General features: G+C 43.1%; 1 protein-coding gene across 1 annotated transcript in view; it reads left to right on the forward strand.

The window, feature by feature from the left end:
• Positions 1-26,331, forward strand: part of LOC143817719 (zona pellucida-like domain-containing protein 1) — a 244,961-nt gene extending 218,630 nt beyond the window's left edge. The window contains exon 10 of the mRNA XM_077299207.1: positions 26,153-26,331. Coding sequence (XP_077155322.1) covers positions 26,153-26,331 — 179 coding nt within the window. The remainder of the gene's footprint in view (positions 1-26,152) is intronic.
• Positions 26,332-27,179: the final 848 nt, after the last annotated feature.

The raw sequence follows: 27,179 nt of genomic DNA on the forward strand, positions 1-27,179 counted from the left end.
CTCCTCCTCCTCCGCTTCAGAACTACTGCCGCCTGCACCCTGTTCCCCCAATGGCTGCCAATCGGGGTCAACAAGTGTGTCATCTATGACCTCCTCTTCTATGTCGTGTGCAACTTCGTCTGTGTCACCGTGTAAGCCGGTGGTATTGCGTTCGTGATGGGGCACCATAGTCTCCACTGGGTTTGATTCTGCCTCAGTACACTGCGAGGGCAATGTTCTGGTCTGAGTCAAAGGAACAGCATAGTAATCTGGCTGTGGCTGTGCATCTGTGCACTCCATGTCCAATTCAACTTCGAATGGGCATGGCCTGTTAACTGTTTCACTGTCTAACCCAGGAACGGTATGTGTAAAGAGCTCCATGGAATAACCTGTTCTGTCGACTGACGCATCCTTCACTGTTGTTCTGGGTGAAGGACACAAGGAAGCGACTTGTTCCTGACCCGGAGCATCCACTGACGATGCACTGCTCTGACATTTGGCACTTTCCGAGGAGGAGACGAAAGAGCTAGAGGCAGAGTCAGCAATGAAAGCCAATACTTGTTCCTCCTGCTCCGGCTTCAAAAGTGGTTTTCCTACTCCCAGAAAAGAGAGCGTTCGAGGCCTTGTGTAGCCAGACAACGAACTTGGCTCAACAACTCGTGACTTAGGTGCTGTACTGCTTTTACCACGACCACCTGATGCTCCACCACCACTACCATCATTACCAGCTGACAATGACTGCCCACGGCCAAGACCTCTTCCACTAGACTTCCTCATTGTTTGCAAAACGTAACCAAAGTAACTGTATTTGTTACTGTAAAACAACTTATAAGGTGAACTCAAACTTCTGTAGGATTTATATATACCTTTATAGGTGCCTGACACTGAAAGGAAAATCAGGCCCAATGTTACACACTAGGTTTTCTGTGCCCCAATAATTTGAGACAGATGGCACACACAGGACCAGCACTCAAGCAGAAATGCCAATCTTAATCTCCCACTATTTTTTTTTTTCAGGGAGAATTTAAAAAACAAACAAACAAAAAAAAAACAATATTACACACTAGGTTTTCTGTGGCACACAATGAGAGACAGATGCCACACACAGGACTGGCGCAGAGGCAGACTTGCCAATCTTTATCTCCCACTAATTATTTTTTTTTTACAGGGAGAATTTACCCCCAAAAAATAAATGGCCAAGTATTACACAGTGGTTTTCGGTGGCACACAATGAGAGACAGATGCCACACACAGGACTGGCGCAGAGGCAGACTTGCCAATCTTTATCTCCCACTAATTATTTTTTTTTTTACAGGGAGAATTTACCCAAAAAAATAAATGGCCAAGTATTACACAGTGGTTTTCGGTGGCACACAATGAGAGACAGATGCCACACACAGGACTGGCACAGAGGCAGACTTGCCAATCTTTATCTCCCACTATTTTTTTTTTTTTTAAAGGGAGAAGTTAGAAAAAAAAAAAAGGCCCAGTATTACACAGTGGTTTTCGGTGGCACACAATCAGAGACAGATGCCACACACAGGACTGGCACAGAGGCAGACTTGCCAATCTTTATCTCCCTGCAGTAATCTCAGGAAAGTATGGCAGGCAGCTATAAAAAGGACTGCTGCACACAAAAGTGGGGACAAACACACAAGATAGCTGTGCAGAAAGGAAGGAACAACAGGATTTGTGCTTTGAAAAAAGCAGTTGGTTTGCACAGCGGCGTACACACACAGCAACGCAGCTATCAGGGAGCCTTCTAGGGCAGCCCAATGAGCTACAGTGCTGAGGAAAAAAAATGTAGCTTCCACTGTCCCTGCAAACAAAAGGTGGTGTTGGACAGTGGAAATTGCTACAACACAAGCGGTTTGTGGCTTTATGTACCCTGCCTATCACTATCCCTGCTTCTGAAGAAGCCGCAGCAACCTTTCCCTACGCTCAGATCAGCAGCAGTAAGATGGCGGTCGGCGTGAATGCCCCTTTATAGCCCCTGTGACGTGGCAGAAAGCAAGCCAATCACTGCAATGCCCTTCTCTAAGATGGTGGGGACTGAGATCTATGTCATCACGCTGCCCACACTCTGCGTCCACCTTCATTGGCTGAGAAATGGCGCTTTTAGCGTCATTGAAACGCGACTTTGGCACGAAAGTCGTGTACCGCATGGCCGACCCCACACAGGGATCGGGTCGGTTTCATGAGACGCCGACTTTGCCAAAAGTCGGCGACTTATGAAAATGAACGATCCGTTTCGCTCAACCCTAATCAGAATGTCTGAGTTCAGAGCACAGAACACAGAGAAACCACACCACTGAGCTGAAAGCTATGACTAGCAGCTATATGGGACTGACAGCTTAGCTAAAATACAGTAGGTGGGTAATTGCTAAGAAGGCAGAACACCTGAAGTAAGATCAACACCTACCAGTCTCAGATTGGACTGCTGAGCTGTCTATCAGAATATCGACAGTTCAGCATGCCCTGTCACTAGTTTGAACGACAAAGTTGTCAATCAAAATACCAACAGCTCAGCATGTCCCTGTGCGAGATTGGATGACTGAGCTGTCATTAACTGCATCCAAGACACACTGAGCTGAGAAATCGTGACAGTACATTTTGAAATTGTCACTGTGTCTGACAAAGATTCCTTCTACTGCTTTTTTTTGGAGTTTGCGTATTTATCATGGAATACAAACAAATTCTCTGCATGGGGCTTCTCGCTTTGCCACAATTCATTAGGGGTTTTGTCTGCTGTTATTATCCAGAGTTTGTTTTGCAAATAAGCTTCACCATTCACCATCAACGCTAATCATAACCTTTGATAATATTTTGGTTAAGGTCCTGTTTTTCCATACAGCTACATAAGTCTGCTCAAGCATATATGGGACTGTCTTTTGATGCTCTGTTCCATGTTATTTTATATATTCTTCTTTTGGGGTTCTGTTACGATCCGTCCTTTTTGACTTTGAAGTATCAAGAGCTTCTGCTGAAACTTGATATTTGTCTTTGTTAGTTTACCCACAACTTCACCTTTGTTTTCCTGTGCTAAGTGTCTAAATGATTATGTATCTTGATCTGGTAGGTCACTATATATCTGCCTCCAGGAGTATACATATGTCACTGTGTAGGTCATGTGGTTGATAACACCTGGTTTGACTTTCTTTAGGAAGTTGCATACTTCTAACATTGTATTAAATGCAGCATTTAAATCTTACAGTATTTGGAAAAAGGAACACTAATATCCTTTATTACTTCCCATTTTTGCAGTATTTTGATAATTTCTGGATGTTTGTGACACAGATATCTATGCCATTTTACCATTCATGCAGAGTCTCATTTATTCCTTTACTGTATTGAGCTGATATAAAGGCTTCTCTGCCTTGGCCTTAGCTATCACCAGCTTTCCATCCAGGTCAGCACACTTCTCATCTTCAAATTTTACAGTGAGTAGTGTTGAGCGATACCTTCCGATATTCAAAAGTATCGGTATCGGATTGGATCGGACGATATCCAAAAAATATCGGATATCGCCGATACCGATACCCGATACCAATACAAGTGAATGGGACACAAATATCGGAACGTAAATCAGCCCTTTCTGTCCTTCTATATGCTGTTCTGGAGGGGGGAAGAGTGAGGGCGGTGTGTGGGCGGACACTGTGAGTGTCTGTGTGTGCGGGCGGGGTCTGTGTGGGCCTGCCAGGGATCTAATTCTATGAGGCACTGTATCCAGGCTGCCCAGGCTCTATGTGGCATGCAGGGGCTCGATGCGGCGTGGGGGGGTCTCTGCGGCATGGGGGGTCTCTGTGCGGCGAGGGGGGTATCTCTGTGGTGTGCTGGGGGGTCTCTGTGGCGTGGGGGGGTCTCTTTAGTGTGGGGGTGTCTCTGTGGCGTGGGGGAGTCTCTGCAGCATGGGGGGGTCTCAGTGCGGCGTGCGGGGGTCTCAGTGAGGCCATCGTCCGATGGGACTAAAAGTCCCATCGGGCTTTGCCTGCTACACTGACAGTGATTGACACATTAGCCAATGATGGGACAGTAGTAGCCCCATCATCCGGCTAATGTGTTGAATGAAAAAAAAAATTCCCCATACATGCTACATACATACATGCTACATACATACATGCTACATACATACATGCTACATACATACATACATGCTACATACATACATGCTACATGCATGCTACATACATACATGCTACATACATACATGCTACATACAAGCTACATACATACATTCTAAATACATACATACATGCTACATACATACATGCTACATACTACATACATACTTGCTACATACATACATGCTACATACATACATGCTAAATACTACATACATGCTACATACACTCACCGGCCACTTTATTAGGTACACCATGCTAGTAACGGGTTGGACCCCCTTTTGCCTTCAGAACTGCCTCAATTCTTCGTTGCATAGATTCAACAAGGTGCTGGAAGCATTCCTCAGAGATTTTGGTCCATATTGACATGATGGCATCACACAGTTGCCGCAGATTTGTCGGCTGCACATCCCAAAGATGCTCCATACAAGGCAGGATGGATCCATGCTTTCATGTTGTTTACGCCAAATTCTGACCCTACCATCCGAATGTCGCAGCAGAAATCGAGACTCATCAGACCAAGCAACGTTTTTCCAATCTTCTACTGTCCAATTTCGATGAGCTTGTACAAATTGTAGTCTCAGTTTCCTGTTCTTAGCTGAAAGGACTGGTACCCGGTGTGGTCTTCTGCTGCTGTAGCCCATCTGCCTCAAAGTTCGACGCACTGTGCGTTCAGAGATGCTCTTAGGCCTACCTTGGTTGTAACGGGTGGCGATTTGAGTCACTGTTGCCTTTCTATCAGCTCGAACCAGTCTGCCCATTCTCCTCTGACCTCTGGCATCAACAAGGCATTTCCGCCCACAGAACTGCCGCTCACTGGATTTTTTTTCTTTTTCGGACCATTCTATGTAAACCCTAGAGATGGTTGTGCGTGAAAATCCCAGTAGATCAGCAGTTTCTGAAATACTCAGACCAGCCCTTCTGGCACCAACAACCATGCCACGTTCAAAGGCACTCAAATCACCTTTCTTCCCCATACTGATGCTCGGTTTGAACTGCAGGAGATTGTCTTGACCATGTCTACATGCCTAAATGCACTGAGTTGCCGCCATGTGATTGGCTGATTAGAAATTAAGTGTTAACAAGAAGTTGGACAGGTGTACCTAATAAAGTGGCCAGTGAGTGTACATACATTCTACATACATATACATGCTACATACTACATACATGCTACATACATGCTACATACATACATTCTACATACATACATACATGCTATATACTACATACATGCTACATACATACATACATACATGCTACATACATACATACTACATACATGCTACATACATACTACATACATGCTACATACATACATGCTACATACATACTGCATACATACATCCATACATACTACATACATGCTACATACATACATACATACTACATACATACTACATACATGCTACATACATACTACATGCATACATACTGCATACATACGTACATACAGCACATACATACAGACATACAGTACATAAAACATAGATTGCATACTCACCATTACTTGTCATTTTGATCCCCAAAGCCAGTGTCATCTGTAAAAAATGTGAAAAAAAACAAACAACCAATATACTCCCTGTCCGCAGAAATCCACGAGTGTCCCACGACGATCTCCCGTGGAGAGCAGCAGCAACAGCTGTTGCAACCGCTCTCCAGGGGCCCCAGGAACACAATGACGGGAGGAAGGTATCCTTCCACCACTGTATTCCTCCGCCGCTGTAAAAAAAAGTCCCTAGTCTCACTTTATGGCATTGCTGGCTGACAAATTTTCCCAGGCAGCAATTGCCATAAAGTGACACTTTGAACTCAGGTAACCTCAGTGATGCACTGCAGGAGCCATTGTCTCCTGTCAGTGTGTCACTGAGGGTCCTATAGAGCAGTGACATCACCTGATGTCACTGTTCTATAGGGGAGATCATCGTGGGACACTCGTTATTAATTGGACTACGCCATTTCCGGGGCGGCTGCGGACTGGTATTTGTAGCCGGGGGGGGGGGGCAATATCCATGGCCCCTCTCTAGGCTATGAATATAAGCCCGCAGCTGTCTGCGTAGCCTTTCTGGCTATAAAATATAGGGGGACCCCATTTTTTTGGGGGGTCCCCCTATTTTAATAGCCAGTAAAAGCTACGCAGACAGCTGTGGGCTGATATTCATAGCAGGCTACAAATATTGGACCCCGGCCGTCGGCTTTCCCCCTCTGGCGCAGAAAATTGTGCGCGAGCCCACACCGTTTTTTTCCATTTTTTTTTCTTTTTAAATTCAACGCTCATAAAGGCCTCTTTCCCACTTGCATCGGTACGGGTCCGTCGCTATGCGTCGGGCCGACGTACTGAGGCACGTTGTGCAATTTGTACACGACGTGGTCAGCGGATGCAATTTTTCAACGCATCCGCTGCCCATTCTGAAGTGCGGGGGAGGAGGGGGCAGAGTTTCTGCCGCGCATACGTGATAGAAAATGGCGGCTGCGACGGACCAAAAAAACGTTCACTTGAATGTTTTTTCGTGCCGAAGGTCCGACAAAACACGACGGATCCATTGCATGACGGATGTGACTTATGGCCTTCCGTCGCGATCCATCGCTAATACAAGTCTATGGGTAAAAAAACGCATCCTGCGAGCACATTTGCAGGATCCATTTTTTTCCACAGGATCAGTGTTTTACCGCCGGATCCGTTTTTTTTCTGCCAGATCCGTTTTTTTCCGCCGGATCTGTTTTTTCTCATTGTATTAGCGCCGGATTGCGCCTAATGGCCACACGTTTCATCCGTTTTTTTGCCAGATCCATCAAAAAAGCTGTTTCTGCCTGATGGATAACACATACAGAGGAACGTTTTTTCTGTCCGGCGAAAACACGCACAGCGACGGATCCGGCAAAAAACGTATGAAACTGAGATGTGAAATGATGAATCCGGCCTCTGAATCTGTTTTTTCATGCATATTTCCATTTAAATCGTGCACATTTTCCATTTATTTTTTTCCAAAAACCGCATCAAAACCTGCATCAAAACTGCACCAAAAATTGCATCAAAACTGTACCAAAAACTGCATCAAAAACTGCATCAAAAACCACACCAAAAACCTGCATCAAAAAAACCACCAAAAACTGCATCAAAAACAGCATCAAAAACCGCACCAAAAAGCTACATCAAAAACAGCACCAAAAACTGCATCAAAAACCGCACCAAAAACTGCACCAAAAACTGCATCGAAAACCGCATCAAAAACCGCACCAAAAACCTGCATCAAAAAAGCACCAAAAACATACATCAAAAACAGCACCAAAAACTGCATTCAAAACCACACCAAAAATCTGCACCAAAAACTGCATCAAAAACTGCATAAAAAACTTGTTCTGGTGCTGTTTTTGATGTAGGTTTTTGGTGCGTTTTTGATGCAGTTTTTGGTGCTTTTTTGATGCAGGTTTTTGGAGCGGTTTTTGATGCGGTTTTTGGTGCAGGTTTATGGTGCGGTTTTTGATGCAGTTTTTGGTGCTGTTTTGATGTAGCTTTTTGATGCGGTTTTTGATGCAGTTTTTGGTGCTTTTTTGATGCAGGTTTTTGGTGCGGTTTTTGATGCAGTTTTTGGTGCAGTTTTGATGCAGGTTTTGATGAGGTTTTTGGAAAATAAATAAACGGAAAATGTGCATGATTTGAATGGAAACATGCATGAAAAAAACTGACAAAAACTGTTCCTATGTGTTTTCCGTCCGGCGGAAACAGCTTTTTTGACGGACCCTGCAAAAAACGGATGAAACGTGTGGTCATCAGGCGCAATCCGGCACTAATACAACTCTATGAGAAAAAAACGGATCTGGCGGAAAAAACAGGTCCGGCAGGAAAAAACAGATCCGGTGGAAAAAAATGGATCTGATGGAAAAAAGGGATCCGGTGGAAAAAAACAGATCTGGCGGAAAAAAAATGGATCCGATGGAAAAAAACGGATCTGGCGGAAAAAAACGGATCCTGCAAATGTGCTCACAGGATGCGTTTTTTTCCCCTTAGACTTGTATTAGTGACGGATCACAACGAATGGCTACACGTCGCGTCCATCGTGCAACGGATCCGTCGTGTTTTGGCAGACCGTCGGCACGAAAAAACGTTCAAGTGAACATTTTTTTGTCCGTCGCGTCCGCCATTTTCTACCGCGAATGCGCAGCAGAAACTCTGCCCCCTCCTCCCCGCACTTCAGAATGGGCAGCGGATGCGTTGAATAACTGCATCTGCTGCCCACGTCGTGTACAAATTTCACAACGTGCGTCGGTACGTCGGCCCGACGCATAGCGACGGACCCGTACCGACGCAAGTGTGAAAGAGGCCTTTATGAGCGTTGAATTTAAAAAGAAAAAAAAGGAAAAAAATGGCGTGGGCACCCGCGCAATTTTCTGCGCCAGAGGGGGAAAGCCGACGGCCGGGGGCCAATATTTGTAGCCTGCTATGAATATCAGCCCGCAGCTGTCTGCGTAGCCTTTACTGGCTATTAAAACAGGGGGTACCCCCAAAAAATGACATGGGGTCCCCCTATATTTTATTGCCAGAAAGGCTACACAGACAGCTGCAGGCTGATATTCATAGCCTAGAGAGGGGCCATTGATATTGCCCCCCCGGCTACAAATACCAGTCCGCAGCCGCCTCAGAAATGGCACACTTCCGGCACTTAGCCCCCCTCTTCCCACTCCCATGTAGCAGTGGGATATGGGGTAATAAGGGGTTAATGTCACCTTGCTATCGTAAGGTGACATTAAGCCGGGTTAATAACGGAGAGGCGTCAATAAGACGCCTATCCGTTATTAATCCAATAGTAAGAAAAGGGTTAATAAAACACACACACATTAGGAAAAAGTATTTTAATATTCTTAACTTCACCATACTTACCATACTTCAGCGATAGCAAAAAACATAAAATAATAAACCCGATCTCCCCTATAGAACAGTGACATTGGGTGATGTCACTGCTCTATAGGACCCTCAGTGACACACTGACAGGAGACAATGGCTCCTGCAGTGCATCACTGAGGTTACCTCAGTTCAAAGTGTCACTTTATGGCAATTGCTGCCTGGGAAAATTTGTCAGCCAGCAATGCCATAAAGTGAGACTAGGGACTTTTTTTTTACAGCGGCGGAGGAATACAGTGGTGGAAGGATACCTTCCTCCCGTCATTGTGTTCCTGGGGCCCCTGGAGAGTGGTTGCAACAGCTGTTGCTGCTGCTCTCCACGGGAGATCGTCGTGGGACACTCGTGGATTTCTGCGGACAGGGAGTATATTGGTTGTTTGTTTTTTTCATATTTTTTACAGATGACACTGGCTTCGGGGAACAAAGTGACAAGTAATGGTGAGTATGTAATCTATGTTTAATGTACTGTATGTCTATAAGTATGTATTGTATGTATGTATGTATGCAGTATGTATGCATGTAGTAAGTATGTAGCATGTATGTAGTATGTATGGATATATGTAGTATGTATGTATGTATGTAGCATGTATGTAGTATGTAAGGAGGTATGTATGCAGTATGTATGTAGCACGTATGTAGCATGTATGTATGTAGCATGTATGTAGCATGTATGTAGTATGTATGGATGTATGTGGTATGTATGTAGTATGTATGTATGTATGTATGCAGTATGTATGTAGCATGTATGTAGTATGTATGTATGTAGCATGTATGTAGCATGCATGTAGCATGTATGTAGTATGTATGTAGTATGTAGTATGTATATAGCATGTAGTATGTATGTAGGATGTATGTATGTAGTATGTATGTAGTATGTAGCATGTATATAGCATGTATGTATGTAGTATGTATGTATGTAGTATGTAGCATGTATGTAGCATGTAGTATGTATGTAGCATGTATGTATGTAGTATGTAGCATGTATGTAGTATGTATGTATGTAGTATGTCTGTGGTATGTATGTACGTACGTGGCATGTATGTATGTAGCATGTATGTATGTAGTATGTAGCATGTATGTATGTAGCATGTATGTATGTAGCATGTATGTATGTATATAGTATGTATGTAGCACTTATGTAGTATGTATGTAGCATGTATGTATGTATGTTTGTAGAATGTATGTATGTATTATAAAATATAACAATGACCCACCTGCGCTTATGAGGAAATAATATTGTTACATACACTACAGCACTGCCTGCTGTTAGAATAAACAGAGCCGACTGCGCTCTTTGATACTGTGACTCCCTGCAATGATTGCGTGAATGTACACTTACTAGTTCTGGGAGTGAAGATGATCAAGGAAGTCGACCGTTGTCCTTGTATCCTGTCTGCTGCTGTGCCGGGCTGGACCGTAGCCTGCAGCGAAATCCAGATCCGGCTGTGCCCAGACAAGTGGCTGAACGCTGGGCGTCTAGAAAGGGACAGGAACTGCTCACTCCTAGCGTGCCCCGGCCGGAAGCAACGCCGGAGCAGTAGCGGGGTGTGGGGGGGGGCGTGGCTAAGGTAGTGACGTCACAAAATTGGGCGGGCGCGTATCAAGGCAACCAACCAACGCGTTTCGAAGGAGGAACTCCTTCTTCGTCAGGGCTGAAGTTCCCTGAAAGACCCGTCCTTATGTAGCCTACACCCCCTGGGATAGACCCGCCCCTACAGCTCACTAATAGTACCGTTCATGGGCTCCCTTATAGTGAAAATTGTACCGCTTTGTATGCTAGATATATGCAGACACATGTGTGTGTGGAGCTGCAGGCAAAACTGAAATATAGATATTAATCTATAATGTGGGGTATCCGTAGTTGCATTACTTATATTATATGCGTACATGGTCATAAACCAACAAGTGGACCTGGATAGGAAACGAAGGGGGGGGGGGGAGTGCAAAGTGCAAATATGTAGGGGTTAAAATCTGTCAAAATAATGCTTTATTTTCAATTTGGCTAAGACATATGTATATAAGAAGTATATATAAAAAACAAGGTAACGTAAATGAATGCCTGGTTCAGTACCAGGATACAAAAACTAACCTGGTTAAAACCAATAAAAGGATTAAATATTTTATTTATTAAAAGTACACTAAAACTAATTAGGTCTGCATAATAGATCGTGGTCACTTAAGATCCCAGTGGGGAGCTAACTGAGGACTGGGTCCCCATACCTGTAATGTTATTAGATAAAATTTTTATCTAATAACATTACAGGTATGGGGACCCAGTCCTCAGTTAGCTCCCCACTGGGATCTTAAGTGACCACGATCTATTATGCAGACCTAATTAGTTTTAGTGTACTTTTAATAAATAAAATATTTAATCCTTTTATTGGTTTTAACCAGGTTAGTTTTTGTATCCTGGTACTGAACCAGGCATTCATTTACGTTACCTTGTTTTTTATATATACTTCTTATATACATATGTCTTAGCCAAATTGAAAATAAAGCATTATTTTGACAGATTGTAACCCCTACATATTTGCACTTTGCACTCCCCCCCCCCCCCCTTCGTTTCCTATCCAGGTCCACTTGTTGGTTTATGACCATGTACGCATATAATATAAGTAATGCAACTACGGATACCCCACATTATAGATTAATATCTATATTTCAGTTTTGCCTGCAGCTCCACACACACATGTGTCTGCATATATCTAGCATACAAAGCGGTACAATTTTCACTATAAGGGAGCCCATGAACGGTACTATTAGTGAGCTGTAGGGGCGGGTGTATCCCAGGGGGTGTAGGCTACATAAGGACGGGTCTTTCAGGGAACTTCAGCCCTGACGAAGAAGGAGTTCCTCCTTCGAAACGCGTTGGTTGGTTGCCTTGATACGCGCCCGCCCAATTTTGTGACGTCACTACCTTAGCCACACCCCCCACACACACCGCTACTGCTCCGGCGTTGCTTCCGGCCGGGGCACGCTAGGAGTGAGCGGTTCCTGTCCCTTTCTAGACGCCCAGTGTTCAGCCACTTGTCTGGGCACAGCCGGATCTGGATTTCCCTGCAGGCTACGGTCCAGCCCGGCACAGCAGCAGACAGGATACAAGGACAACGGTCGACTTCCTTGATCATCTTCACTCCCAGAACTAGTAAGTGTACATTCACGCAATCATTGCAGGGAGTCACAGTATCAAAGAGCGCAGTCGGCTCTGTTTATTCTAACAGCAGGCAGTGCTGTAGTGTATGTAACAATATTATTTCCTCATAAGCGCAGGTGGGTCATTGTTATATTTTAGTATATTTATTTTAGATAGGGTCTAGCACAGTCCCTGTTACCTCACCAGCAGCTCATTTCCCCCCTTTTCCCCTCCCCCCTCTCCTATTTTCCAGACAGTGCAGCACCAGTGTTTTTCTTTTTTATTATGTATGTATTATGTAGCATGTATGTAGCATGTATGTATCTAGCATGTATGTAGCATGTATGTATGTATGTAGCATGTATGTAGCATATATGTATGTAGCATGTATGTAGCATGTATGTAGCATGTATGTATGTAGCATGTATGTATGTATGTAGCATGTATGGAGTATTTTTTTTTTACATTCAACACATTAGCCGGATGATGGGACTACTACTGTCCCATCATTGGCTAATGTGTCAATCACTGTCAGTGTAGCAGGCATCGTCCGATGGGACTTGTAGACACAAATACCCCCGGCAGTCCACACAGACCCCCCCGGCAGGCTGTACAGACCCCGGAGAGGCCGCACAGACCCCCCGGCAGGCCGCACAGACCCCGGAGAGGCCCCGGAGAGGCCGCACAGACCCCCGACAGGCCGTACAGACCCCGGAGAGGCCGCACAGACCCCCCGGCAGGTCGTACAGACCCCAGAGAGGCCGCACAGACCCCCCGGCAGGCCAAACAGACCCCGGAGAGGCCGAACAGACCCCACGGCAGGCCGTACAGACCCCGGAGAGGCCGCACAGACCCCCGGCAGGCCGTACAGACCCCAGAGAGGCTGCACAGACCCCCCGGCAGGCACACACACTTGCACAGACCCTGCCCGCACAGAGACACGCAGTCTCCGCCCACGCACCGCCCGCACTCCATTATAGTGATTTTTACACTGTGGGGACTTCCGATTCCGATTTCCGATATCGCAGAAATATCGGAACTCGGTATCGGAATTCCGATACAGCGAATATCGGCCAATACCCGATATTTGCAGTATCGGAAAGCTCAACACTAACAGTGAGTCTATAGTTTTCACACACTTTACAGATAGCAGTTCTCCAACATTTGGAACATATAACATATCATTAAGGCCGGGCTCACATTAGCATTTCTGTGTGCAGCGTATGATCTGCATAGATCTACATGCGTCATGCATACATATCTTTAACATGGTGTACGCAGGGACATGCTCTTGCGTGCGTTCGCGTGCGGATGCATACGCATGTGTCGTTTTGTGGTGTGCGGCGAACGCAACATGTTGCACTTTTTGAGGTGTCAAATATTGCACAATCAAGCACATGTGGATGATTGCGGATGAGTGCATCAAAAAATGCATTACTGTCTATGGGAATGCATTGGTACGCAAGGACATGAGTACGCATGCGTTCGATACGCATGTGTACTTCACACTAACCATGTCCAGGAAACTATGTCACCATCTGCAAAATCCCTAATGTATAAAAGGGGGTCTGGAGACAGGTAGTCCATTACTCTCAAGACTCTGGATGCAAGCACAAGACTCTGACAAGACTCTGGATGTAAGTATTGAAACTTTGAAAATGTCTGTTTGTCTTTGCAGTCTGTGCTGCTCCGGTTCTGGTGCTGCTGTCCTGGTGCTGCTGCCTTCCTGGTGCTGCTTCATTTCTGGTGCTGCCTTCATGGTGCTGCCGTCCTGGTGCTGACATCCTCTTGGTGCTTCTGTCTTCCTGTAGCTGCCATCCTGATGCTGCTGCCTTCCTGATGCTGCTGCCTTTCTGGCACTGCTGTCGTGCTGGTGCTGCTGCCATCCTTGTGCTGCTGCCTTCCTTGTGCTGCCGTCCTGATGCTGCTGCCTTCTTGGTGCTCCTGCCTTCCTGGCGCTGCTGCCGTCTTGGTGCTGCCGTCTTCCTGATGCTGCTGTCTTCCTGGTGCTGCCGTATTCCTCGTTCTGCCATCCTGGTGCTGACATCCTGATGCTGCCATCCTTGTGCCGCTTGACTGCTGTGCTGTTGGTCTACTGCCTGTAATGTAAATATTGGTGTCCATTGTTATTTTTTGGGGGGCTACATTGTGTTTGGCTCTTAACAAGTTAAATTGTTCTTATCTGTTCTTTTCTCTAGTGTTTCACTTGACTGCTGCCTGCTTTTCTAACATGTCCTCCATTGAAGCTTCTGAAAGTGGACATGACACTGATTATGTAATCACATTTGATTTACTGATTAGTATGTATTGACTGTGAATACTATACATGTGGTAAATCATGTATTTTCTTTGCAGGTACTTTACAGTGCAGAAGAGCAGGATCAGTCAAGTGGAAATTATTCTTCCCAGGGTCATCAGCCAAGTTGCTGAGGAGGAAAGATGGAGTGTAAGTAGCCTTTATCAGAGTTGTAATTGAATTTGTTTTCAATTTTACTTACAATTTTTTTTTTGTATTTCATCTATAGGTTCCACAAAGTGAGGGAGGACAAGGTGACATATAGTACAGAGCAAAAGTTTGGACACACCTTCTCATGTAAAGATTTTTCTGCATTTTCATGACTATGAAAATTGTAAATTCACACTGAAGGCATCAAAACTATGAATGAACACATGTGGAATTATATACTTAACAAAAAAGTGTGAAACAACTGAAAATATGTCTTATATTCAAGGTTCTTCACTCTTGCGGTCCAGCTCACCCCAAACCATCTCGTCTGGTGACTGTGGAGGCCAGGTCATCTGGTGTAGCACCCCATCACTCTCCTTCTTTGTCAAATAGCCCTTACACAGCCTGGAAGTGTGTTTGGGGTCATTGTCCTGTTGAAAAATAAATGATAGTCCAACTAAAAGCAAACCGGATGGAATAGCATGCCGCTGCAGGCTGCTGTGGTGGCCATGCTGGTTCAGTATGCCTTCAATTTTGAATAAATCCCCAACAGTGTCAAAGCAAAGCACCCCCACACCATCACACCTCCTCCTCCATGCTTCACGGTGGGAACCAGGCATGTAGAGTCCATCCGTTCACCTTTTCTGCGTCGCACAAAGACACGGTGGTTGGAACCAAAGATCTGAAATTTGGACTCATCAGACCAAAGCACAGATTTCCACTGGTCTAATGTCCATTCTTTGTGTTCTTTAGCCCAAACAAGTCTCTTCTGCTTGTTACCTGTCCTTAGCAGTGGTTTCCTAGCAGCTATTTTACCATGAAGGCCTGCTGTACAAAGTCTCCTCTTAACAGTTGTTGTAGACATGTGTCTGCTGCTTGAACTCTGTGTGGCATTGACCTGGTCTCTAATCTGAGCTGCTGTTAACCTGCGATTTCTGAGGCTACCGACTCGGATAAACTTATCCTCAGAAGCAGAGTTGACGCTTGGTCTTCCTTTCCTGGGGCGGACCTCATGTGAGCCAGTTTCTTTGTAGCGCTTGATGGCTTTGCAACTGCACTTTGGGACACTTTCAAAGTTTTCCCAATATTTTTTGGACTGTCTGACCTTCATTTCTTAAAGTAATGATGGCCACAAACTTTTCTTCACTTAGCTGCTTTTTTCTTGCCATAATACAAATTCTAACAGTCTATTCAGTAGGACTATCAGCTGTGTATCCACCGGACTTCTGCACAACACAACTAATGGTCCCAACCCCATTTATAAGGCAAGAAATCCTACTTATTAAACCTGACAGGGCACACCTGTGAAGTGAAAACCATTCCCGGTTACTACCTCTTGAAGCTCATTAAGAGTATGCCAAAAGTGTGCAAAGCAGTCATCAAAGCAAAAGGTGGCTTCTTTGAAGAACCTAGAATATAAGACATATTTTCAGTTGTTTAACACTTTTTTGTTAAGTATATAATTCCACATGTGTTAAGTCATAGTTTTGATGCCTTCAGTGTGAATATACAATTTTCATAGTCATGAAAATTCAGAAAAATCTTTAAATGAGAAGGTGTGTCCAAACGTTTGCTCTATACTGTAGATAATGACGTACTTATTCAAGCTGTGCAAGAGCGAGCAGTGTTGTGGGACCTTCATGATCGGAATCATTCGGACTCAGTCTTGATCCAACGACGCTGGGAAGAAGTGGCCAGATCACTGTTGTATGATTGGGACCATACAAGGCCACAAGTCAGAAAGGATTTTCGTAAGTATTGAAATGTGATCTTTACACGTCTGTTTTGCTGTAAATGTTGGTGTCTTTTTTCCATTTATTTATTTTTCTTCACCCTTCACAGTGAATAGATTAAAAGTTCATTGGCATTTGATGAAGGATTGCTGCAATAAGGACATGAGACAGGAGATTCGGTTTCGAAGTGGTGCTGCTCAAAAACTCAGAATATAAGTACCATCATCAGCATTCTTTTCTGAAGCCTGCTCTTGCTCAGCAAATGCGAGTATCTTTTGTGTTGTCTTACTATCATTTAAACTTTTAATTTTTTTACTAATGTTTTTCATTTATTTTCCACACAGAACCTGGAGCAGAATAACACAACCTGGATCATCCTCTGTTTGAGCGGCCCTTCGTCGACCAGCCAACGAACAGGCCCAATCATCCAACAGCGATAAAGCAACCAGGCAGGCTTCACAGGCTGGGGAACAGGAAGCCGGTCCATCTGGTTTTCCCACCTCCCAGCCCTCTGCCACTACTTTACTTTGGTCTGCTCGCCAGCAGCAGAGGGCCTGTGAGAAGTCAGTCATGCCCACGTTTATTCACTTAAGCTTGGTCATCCAGGCTGGGATGAAGGCGGTTGTAGAAAGACTGGATAGTGGGTACACTCAGGTGAACACTCTTTTCCAGGAAGTCCACAGACACCTTGACCACCTGGAATCCGACCTTAATAGACCGGCTTAACATTATTTTTCCGCTATAGAACGGGACATGACGGAAAACCTTAGTCCTGATCTCCAGGGAAAAAAAATGGGAAAAAAATCAGTACATGGCTCTTAGAACAAGAATATTAATGACAGGTGTTTCTTTTTCAAAATTACATAGTTTGGGTCACCAACAGACGTTCCTCAGCAGGAATTGCTCTACATAGCTGTGTGTCCTGCCTGGTGATAGATCCTCTGACATGTAAACAAAGTTCACAGACACAAAAAGAGGACTTAAAAATCCTCCAAAAATTTGAAAAATTTCCAGAGAAAAGAAGCACAGATGATTACCTGCACAGGCCTCCAAACAAATGCACTGACAGGGTGCAGCGGACCCGATTAATGATGGCAGAAACACAGATGCAGCAATACTGATGAAACAATCACTTTCAATCCAGTGTTGGCTGTTTGGTATATTAGTGCACAAAAGATAAAGAAAATAGTCTGTATTATTCACACAAGCGATTGCGGCATTTAGAAGATAGCAGAAGGAGACCTTTGCTATACTCACCTCTCCGATGCCCCCCGTGATGAGATCTGATCACATCACAGGGGATCCCGCATTGTCATGGCAGCCAATGTGATGACTTCCAGCTTCGTTGGCTTGTTAGGTTCAGCCTGCAGCTGAGTCTAACAAGAGATTTCACTATGTAACACTGACAGGTCTCTTGCAATGCAATACATGTGTATTGCATTGTAAGAGACCTGTGATCAGACAAATAAAAATTGTTGTCCCATTTAGGGACTAAGTAAAAAAGTAAAAGCAAAGTCAAAAAAATGTTTTAAAAGTATTAAAAAATCACAAAAAAAGAAACAGTATTAAACCAATAACTACATATATATGTAGTGTAGCGTGGCTGAAGGTCGTATAGTCGATGGAAGGTATGTGTCACAGAGATGGCTTGTCTCTGTGATGTAACCCGGAGTGTTTCTTTAATGCACATAAGCAATAAGGGATCATTTAGTACACTTGGGTCCGGGATACGGGTAGCTGTGAGAGATGAGAGGGTCTGGCTACCCATATACCTTACCCCTGGGTAAGGGCATCATCATATCTCTATATGTGTTTGAGGACCTGCGATGATGTCACTATCACATGCGTAATCATGTGATGTGTTCCTGGGTGTGGTTACAGCTATATAATGCAGCCTTAGGGTATGTTTCCACGTTCAGGAAACGCTGCGTTGAGCCGCAGCATCAAAAACGCAGCGTCCAGATGTTACAGCATAGTGGAGGGGATTTCATGAAATCCCGTCTCCACTATGCATTAAAAGACGCATGCGGCATACCCGCAAAAAACGGACATGAGGCGCGTCTTTAAGAACGCAGCATGTCCTTACATTGCAGAAACAACGCAAGGACAATGCAGGTGACCTGCCAGTGACCTCAGGTGCAGATTTGGTCAGGATTTTACCTGCATAAAATCCAGACCAAATCCTGATGCAATCCTGAACGTGGACACATGCCCTAATGCTTAACACAGGAACTGTATGTGGGGGGGGGGTGAAAGCCTCCAATTTGTGTTGCAGCTCCATGACTGAGCCTGAAGGACTGGACACATGTACTTTCTTTTGCCTGAGCTAAAGGCTGTTTGTTTTCTCTGTTTTGTTTTGTGGGTTTATAAATTATGAGGCAATAAACCCTGTGAGCTTTAAAGGAACATGCCTCCTGATTGCCACCCACTGCACCTGAACCAGTACAACCCCTACAATAGAAACAAAAAAAAGTACACATATTTGGTATCGCTGCATCCGGAACAAGCAAACCTATAAAAGAGTCACACTTGTTCACTCCTTCAGTGCATACAGTTAAAAAAAACACACCAAAAACAAAAACTGAGCATAAAACTTTGCTTTTTCATCATGCTGTCAAACAAAAAGTAGAATAAAACGCGAACAAAAAGTAAAATCAAAATAAAAATGGTACCGCTGAAAACGTCATCTTGTCCCGCAAAAAACAAGATACATACAGCTCCAACAGCAGAAAAATAAAAAAGATATAGCTTTCAGAATAAAGCGATGCAAAAACAATTATTTTTTCTATAAAATAATTTTATTGTGAAAAAGCGGCAAAACGTAAAAAAAATATAAATGTGGTATCGCTGTTATTGTACTGACCCGAAGAATAAAGCTGCCTTATTAACCCCTTTGCCCCAAGGGTGGATTGCATGTTAATTACTTGGCCAATTTTTCCAATTCTGACCACTGTCCCTTAATGAGGTTATAACTCTGGAACGCTTCAACGGATCCCGGTGATTCTGACATAATTTTTCTCGAGACATATTGTACTTCATGATAGTGGTAAAATTTCCTCAACATTACTTGAGTTTATTTGTGAAAAAATTGGAAATTTGGCAAAAATTTGGAAAATATCGCATTTTTCCAACTTTGAATTTTCACACCCTAAAATCACAGAGATATGTCACACAAAACACTTAATAAGTAACATTTCCCACATGTCTACTTTACATCAGCACAATTTTGGAACCACATTTTTTTTGTTAGGGAGTTATAAGGGTTTAAAGTTGACCAGCAATTTCTCATTTTTACAACACCATTTTTTTTTTAGGGACCACATCACATTTGAAGTCACTTTGAGGGGTCCATATGTAGAAAATACCCAAGTGTGACACCATTCTAAAAACTGCACCCCTCAAAGTGCTCAAAACCACATTCAAGATGTTTATTAACCCTTCAGGTGTTTCACAGGAATTTTTAGAATGTTTAAAAAAAATTAACATTTAACTTTTTTTCACAAAAATTTTAATTCTTATCCAATTTGTTTTATTTTACCAAGGGTAACAGGAGAAATTGGACTCCAAAAGTTGTTGTACAATTGGTCCTGAGTACGCTGATACCCCATATATGGGGGGAAAACCACTGTTTGGGCGCAAGGCAGAGCTCGGAAGGGAAGGAGCGCCATTTGACTTTTCAATGCATAATTAGCTGGAATTGAGATAGGACTCCATGTCACGTTTGGAGAGCCCCTGATGTGCCTAAACAGTAGAAACCCTCCAAAAGTGACACCATTTTGGAAAATAAACCCCTTAAGGAACTTATCTAGATATGTGGTGAGCACTTTGAAGCCCCAAGTGCTTCACAGAGATTTATAATGTAGAGCCGTAAAAATAAAAAATCCTTTTTTTTTTCACAAAAATCATTTTTCGCCCCCAATTTTTGATTTTCTTAAGGGTAACAGGAGAAATTAGACCCCAAAAGTTGTTGTACAATTTGTCCTGAGTACGCTGATAACCCATATGTGGTGGTAAACCACTGTTTGGGCGAATGGCAGAGCTTAGAACGGAAGAAGCGCCATTTAACTTTTCAATGCAAAATTGGCGGAATTGAGATGGGACGCCATGTCTTGTTTGGAGAGCCACTGATGTGCCTAAACAGTGGAATCCCCCCAAAAGTGACCCCATTTTGGAAAGTAGACCCCCTAAGGAACTTATCTAGATGTGTAGTGAGCACTTTGAACCTGAAAGTGCTTCACAGAAGTTTATAATGTAGAGCCGTGAAAATTAAAAAAAAAATTTCCACAAAATTTATTTTTAGCCCTCAATTTTGTATTTTCCCATGGGTATCTGGAGAAATTGGACCACAAAAGTTGTTGCACAATTTGTCCTGAGTATGCTGATATCCCATATATGGGAGAAAACTACTGTTTGGGTGCATGACAGAGCTCGGAAGGGAAAAAGTGGCGTTTTGGAATGCAGACTTTGATGAAATGGTATGCGGGCGTCACATTGCGTTTGCAGAGCCCCTGATGTACCTAAACAGTAGAAACTCCCCACAAGTGACCCCATTTTGGAAACCAGAGCCACCAAAGAACTTATCTAGATGTGTGGTAAGCACCTTGAACCCCTATGTATTTCACTAAAGTTTATAATGCAGAGCCGTGAAAATGAATAATCTTTTTTTTCCACAAAAATGATTTTTTAGCTCCCAGTTTTGTATTTTCCCAAGGGTAACAGGAGAAATTGAACCCCAAAAGTTGTTGCACAATTTGTCCTGAGTATGCTGATACCCCATATGTGGGGGTAAATGACTGTTTGGGTGCACGGCAGAGCTCGGAAGGGAAGGAGCACACTTTACTTTTTCAATGCAGAATTGCATGGATTGAGATCGGATGTCATGTTGTGTTTGCAGAGCCCCTGGAGTGCCTGAACAGTGGAAACCTCCCAATTCTAACTCCAACCCTATCCCCAACACACCCCTAAGCCTAATCCCAACCCTAACCACACCCCTAACCCAAACACACCCCTGACTCTAATCCCAACCAGAACACACCTCCAACCCCAACACACCCCTAACCCTAATTCCAACCCTAACCATACCCCTAACCCTGACACACCCCTTACCTAACCGTAAACATAATCCAAACCATAATCCCAACTCTAGCCCCAACCCTAACTTTAGCACCAACCCTAACTTTAGCCCCAACCCTAACCCTAATGGGAAAATGGAAATAAATACTTTTTTTTTTTTTTTCCCTAACTAAGGCTGTGGTAATGGGGGGTTTGATTTACTATTGATAGCGGGTTTTTGTAGCGGGTTTTTATGTTTGGCAGCTGTCACACTAAAAGACGCTTTTTATTGCAAAAAATATTTTTTGCGGTACCACATTCTGAGAGCTATAATTTTTCCATATTTTGGTCCAGAGTCATGTGATGTCTTCTTTTTTGGGGGACGAGTTGACGTTTTTATTGGTATCATTTTAGATCACATGACTTTTTTTTATCACTTTTTATTCCGATTTTTGTTAGGCAGAATGAACAAAAACCAGCAATTCGTGAATTTCTTTTGGGGGGGCATTTATACCGTTCCACGTTTGGTAAAATAGATAAAGCAGTTTTATTCTTTGGGTCAGTACGATCACTGCGATACCTCATTTATATCATTTTTTAATGTTTTGGCGCTTTTATACAATACAAACTATTTTATAGAAACAATAATTATTTTTGCATCGCTTTATTCTGAGGACTATCATTTTTTTATTTTTTTGCTGATGATGCTGTATGGCAGCTCATTTTTTGCAGGACCAGATTACATTTTCGGCAGTACAATGTTTATTTATATCCGTCTTTTTGATCACTTGTTATTCCACTTTTTGTTTGGCGGTGTGATAATAAAGCATTGTTTTTTGCCTAGATTTTTTTTAAGGTGTTCACAGAAGGGGTTAACTAGTTTGACAGTTTTATAGGTCAGGTTGTTACAGATGCGGCAATACTAAATATCTGTACTTTTATTTTTTTTTATTTTATTTACATAAAGAAATGTATTTATTGGAACTTTTTTTTTTTATTTACTTATTTAGGATGTTTTTTTTTGTACACATGTAAATATGTTTTTTTTTTTACTTTTTTACTTTGTCCCAGTGTGGGACATCATAGTAAAGTGTCAAATCTTTAAATGAGGTGTGTCCAAACTTTTGCTCTGTACTGTATATATATATATATATATATATATATATATATATATATATATATATATATATATATATATATATATATATATATACAGTACAGACTAAAAGTTTGGACACACCTTCTCATTTAAGGATTTTTCTGTATTTTCATGACTTTGTAAATTGTAAATTCACACTGAAGGCATCAAAACTATGAATTAATACGTGAAATTATATACTTAGCAAAAAAGTGCAAAACAACTGAAAATATGTCTTATATTCTAGGTTCTTCAAATTAGCCACCTTTTGCTTTGATGACTGCTTTGCACACTCTTGGCATTCTCTTGATGAGCTTCAAGAGGTAGTCACCGGGTATGGTTTTCACTTCACAGGTGTGCCCTGTCAGGTTTAATAAGTGGGATTTCTTGCCTTATAAATGGTGTTGGGACCAACAGTTGTGTTGTGCAGAAGTCTGGTTGATATACAGCTGATAGTCCTTCTGAATAGACTGTTAGAATTTGCATTATGGCAAGAAAAAAGCAGCTAAGTAGAGGAAAAATTAGTGGCCATCATTACTTTAAGAAATGAAGGTCAGTCAGTGCGAAAAATTGGGAAAACTTTGAAAGTGTCCCCAAGTGCAGTGGCAAAAGCCATCAAGCGCTACAAAGAAACTGGCTCACATGAGGTCCGCCCCAGGAAAGGAAGACCAAGAGTCACCTCTGCTTCTGAGGATAAGTTTATCGGAGTCACCAGCCTCAGAAATCGCAGGTTAACAGCAGCTAAGATTAGAGACCAGGTCAATGCCACTCAGAGTTCTAGCAGCAGACACATCTCTACAACAACTGTTAAGAGGAGACTTTGTGCAGCAGGCCTTCATGGTAAAAATAGCTGCTAGGAAACCACTGCTAACGACAGGCAACAAGCAGAAGAGACTTGTTTGGGCTAAAGAACACAAGGAATGGACATTAAATCAGTGGAAATCTGTGCTTTGGTCTGATGAGTCCAAATTTCAGATATTTGGTTCCAACCACCGTGTCTTTGTGCGACTCAGAAAAGGTGAACGGATGAACTCTACATGTCTGGTTCCCACAGTGAAGCATAGGTGGAGGAGGAGGTGTGATGGTGGGGGTGCTTTGCTGGTGACACTGTTGGGGATTTATTCAAAATTGAAGGCATACTGAACCAGCATGGCTACCACAGCATCTTGCAGTGGCATTCTATTCCATCCGGTTTGTGTTTAGTTGGATCATCATTTATTTTTCAACCTGACAATGACCCCAAACACACCTCCAGGCTGTGTAAGGGCTATTTGACCAAGAAGAAGAGTGATGGGGTTATACGCCAGATGACCTGGCCTCTACAGTCACCAGATCTGAACCCAATCAGGATGGTTTGGGGTGAGCTGGACCGCAGAGTGAAGGCAAAAGGGCCAACAAGTGCTAAGCATCTCTGGGAACTCCTTCAAGTTTGTTGGAAGACCATTTCCGGTGACTACCTCTTGATGCTCATCAAGAGAATGCAAAGAGTGTGCAAAGCAGTCATCAAAGCAAAAGGTGACTACTTTGAAGAACCTAGAATATAAGACATAATTTCAGTTGTTTCACACTTTTTTGTTAAGTATATAATTCCACATGTATTAATTCATAGTTTTGACGCCTTCAGTGCGAATGTACAATTTTCATAGTCATGAAAATACAGAAAAATCTTTAAATGAGAAGGTGTGTCCAAACTTTTGGTCTGCACTGTATATATACTGTATATGTATATAATATATATGAAATAATGTGGATTCTGAAAATTATGTCCAGCATACAGAGCTCCACAATATATGCTGCAAACAATTATATAGACAGCTCCGCACTATATATTATGTACAAAGCTCCACAATGTAGACTATCTACACAGCTAACACAATATACAATATACACAGCTCACACTATATCCTACCATCTGTGTGCACTATGCTAATGTGCAGACTGTGTTTTTGAATAGTGGAGAATTTGTAGATATCTCCCATACTGCCGATTATTGAAGACGTCAATTCAAAGAAATTTATTAACTTGTGTTTTTTATTCAACACGTTTCAAAATGACAAGCACTTCTTCTTAATGAAACAACTTTGGATGTCTATCCAAAGTTAAGAATTTTTGGGGATTCACATCTCGGCCCGCAGGAGGTATCCACAAATTCTTCAGATCCTGATATTCATCCATTTTTACAGCCCGTGGATCCACAGCAGCTGAATGTCAACTTAAAACGCATAATAATATGAATCAGTTTAGCACAATCTGATAAACATACTTATAATTAGTGTTGAGCGATACCGTCCGATACTTGAAAGTATCGGTATCGGAAAGTATCGGCCGATACCGGCAAAATATCGGATCCAATCCGATACCGATACCCGATACCAATACAAGTCAATGGGACTCATGTATCGGACGGTATTCCTGATGGTTCCCAGGGTCTGAAGGAGAGGAAACTCTCCTTCAGGCCCTGGGAACCATATAAATGTGTAAAAGAAAGAATTAAAATAAAAAATATCGCTATACTCACCTGTCCGACGCAGCCGGGACTTCAGCGAGGGAACCGGCAGCGTTGTTTGTTTAAAATTCGCGCTATTACTTGGTTACGTGAATTCCCGGCTTGTGATTGGTCAGGTCGGCCATGTTGCCGGGACGCGGACCAATCACAGCAAGCCGTGACGAAATTACATCACGGCTTGCTGTGATTGGTCCGCGTCCCGGCAATATGGCCGCCCTGACCAATCACAAGCCGTGACGTCACGGGAGGCTGGACAAGCGCTCATTTTAAAATGGGCGCGTGTCCAGCCTCCCGTGACGTCACGGCTTGTGATTGGTTGCGCCGCGGTCAACCAATCACAAGCCGGGAGGCTGGACGCGCTCATTTTAAAATGGGCGCGTGTCCAGCCTCCCGTGACGTCACGGCTTGTGATTGGTTGCGCCGCGGTCAACCAATCACAAGCCGGGAGGCTGGACGCGCTCATTTAAAAATGGGCGCGTGTCCAGCCTCCCGTGACGTCACGGCTTGTGATTGGTTGCGCCGCGGTCAACCAATCACAAGCCGGGAGGCTGGACGCGCTCATTTTAAAATGGGCGCGTGTCCAGCCTCCCGTGACGTCACGGCTTGTGATTGGTCAGGGCGGCCATATTGCCGGGACGCGGACCAATCACAGCAAGCCGTGACGTAATTTCGTCACGGCTTGCTGTGATTGGTCCGCGTCCCGGCAACGTGGCCGACCTGACCAATCACAAGCCGGGAATTCACGTAACCAAGTAATAGCGCGAATTTTAAACAAACAACGCTGCCGGTTCCCTCGCTGAAGTCCCGGCTGCGTCGGAGAGGTGAGTATAGCGATATTTTTTATTTTAATTCTCTCTTTTACACATTTTAACATTAATGTTGTTGCGATACCCGATACCCGATACCACAAGAGTATCGGAATCCCGGTATCGGAATTCCGATACAGCAAGTATCGGCCGATACCCGATACTTGCAGCATCGGAATGCTCAACACTACTTATAATGTTTGTTGGGATAAGACCCTATTTATGCAACTTTCTTCCTAGTGTTTTATTTTTGAGCAGTGGTTATATCATACTTTGGCTCAACCCAGTACCTTCTTAAAGATACATTAATTGATTAATTAATTAATCTCCTTTTTTTGCAGCTCAGCCACAAAGTGTGCAGTTTCAGATGAATTCAATCACCAGCGCACTTATCTCAGGAGTAGTAATCCTCGGTGTCACCAGCATTGGTTTCTTCATAATCTCCCTTGCACTCCTGAACAGATATAAGAAAAACAGTTTGGTTTTATGTGGAGTACGAAATCCAGCTTTCAATTCGTGAAAACAATTGCACTCGTCTTATTTGTTCTTATAACCTCATTATGTACTGAATTTGTACAGTATGTGCATATCCTATTAACATGTTATCATGTCATATAAATGTTTTTTATATAGCAAGTGCACTACAGTACTGGGTGGACGACATAAAAAGATAAATCTGTTTCCCTTATGTGATTTGTATAGGATAATGGAAGAATGATGAGATTACCCATTACAAGAAATGCCTGAGGTGGTATCTTACAATGTCAAATCAAAACTGTGTCCATCTTATAATGGTAAAGAATGCCTTATAGAGCATTACCTGTTTAATAGTCTGAACATGAAGTTAATTTTGCTTTCCTAGCTGGGAAGTCCTCTTGCGATTAGTTTTATAAACTATCGTTCAAGTAACTCCACAGATAAACATTGTACACCAAATCTAGTTAGATGAAACCATGATGTTTGGCAATGGTTTAACCACTTAAGGGCCAGGGGTATTTCCTTTTTTGCATTCCCATTTTTTGCTCCCCTTCTTCCCATGGCCATAACTTTTTAATTTTTTAGTCAATATGGCTGTGTAGGGGGGGGGGGGCTTGTTTTTTGCGGAACGAGATGTAATTTTGAATGGCATCATTGATTTTACCATATCGTGTACATATGGTAGTGCACCATATTATTGGTGTCAGGACCGAGCATTCCTACATGAACAGTTTCCTGGAAAGTGGATTGGTCATCATGGGCCAGTTGAATGGCCACCAAGGACTCCTGATCCGACCCCCTTAAACTTTTATTTTCAGTGTCATCTGAAGGCAATTGTCTATTCCGTGAAGATACAACATGTGCAACATCTGAAACAATGGATACTGGAAG

Source organism: Ranitomeya variabilis, chromosome 3, assembly GCF_051348905.1.
Source record: "Ranitomeya variabilis isolate aRanVar5 chromosome 3, aRanVar5.hap1, whole genome shotgun sequence".
Taxonomy (NCBI): Eukaryota; Metazoa; Chordata; class Amphibia; order Anura; family Dendrobatidae; genus Ranitomeya; species Ranitomeya variabilis.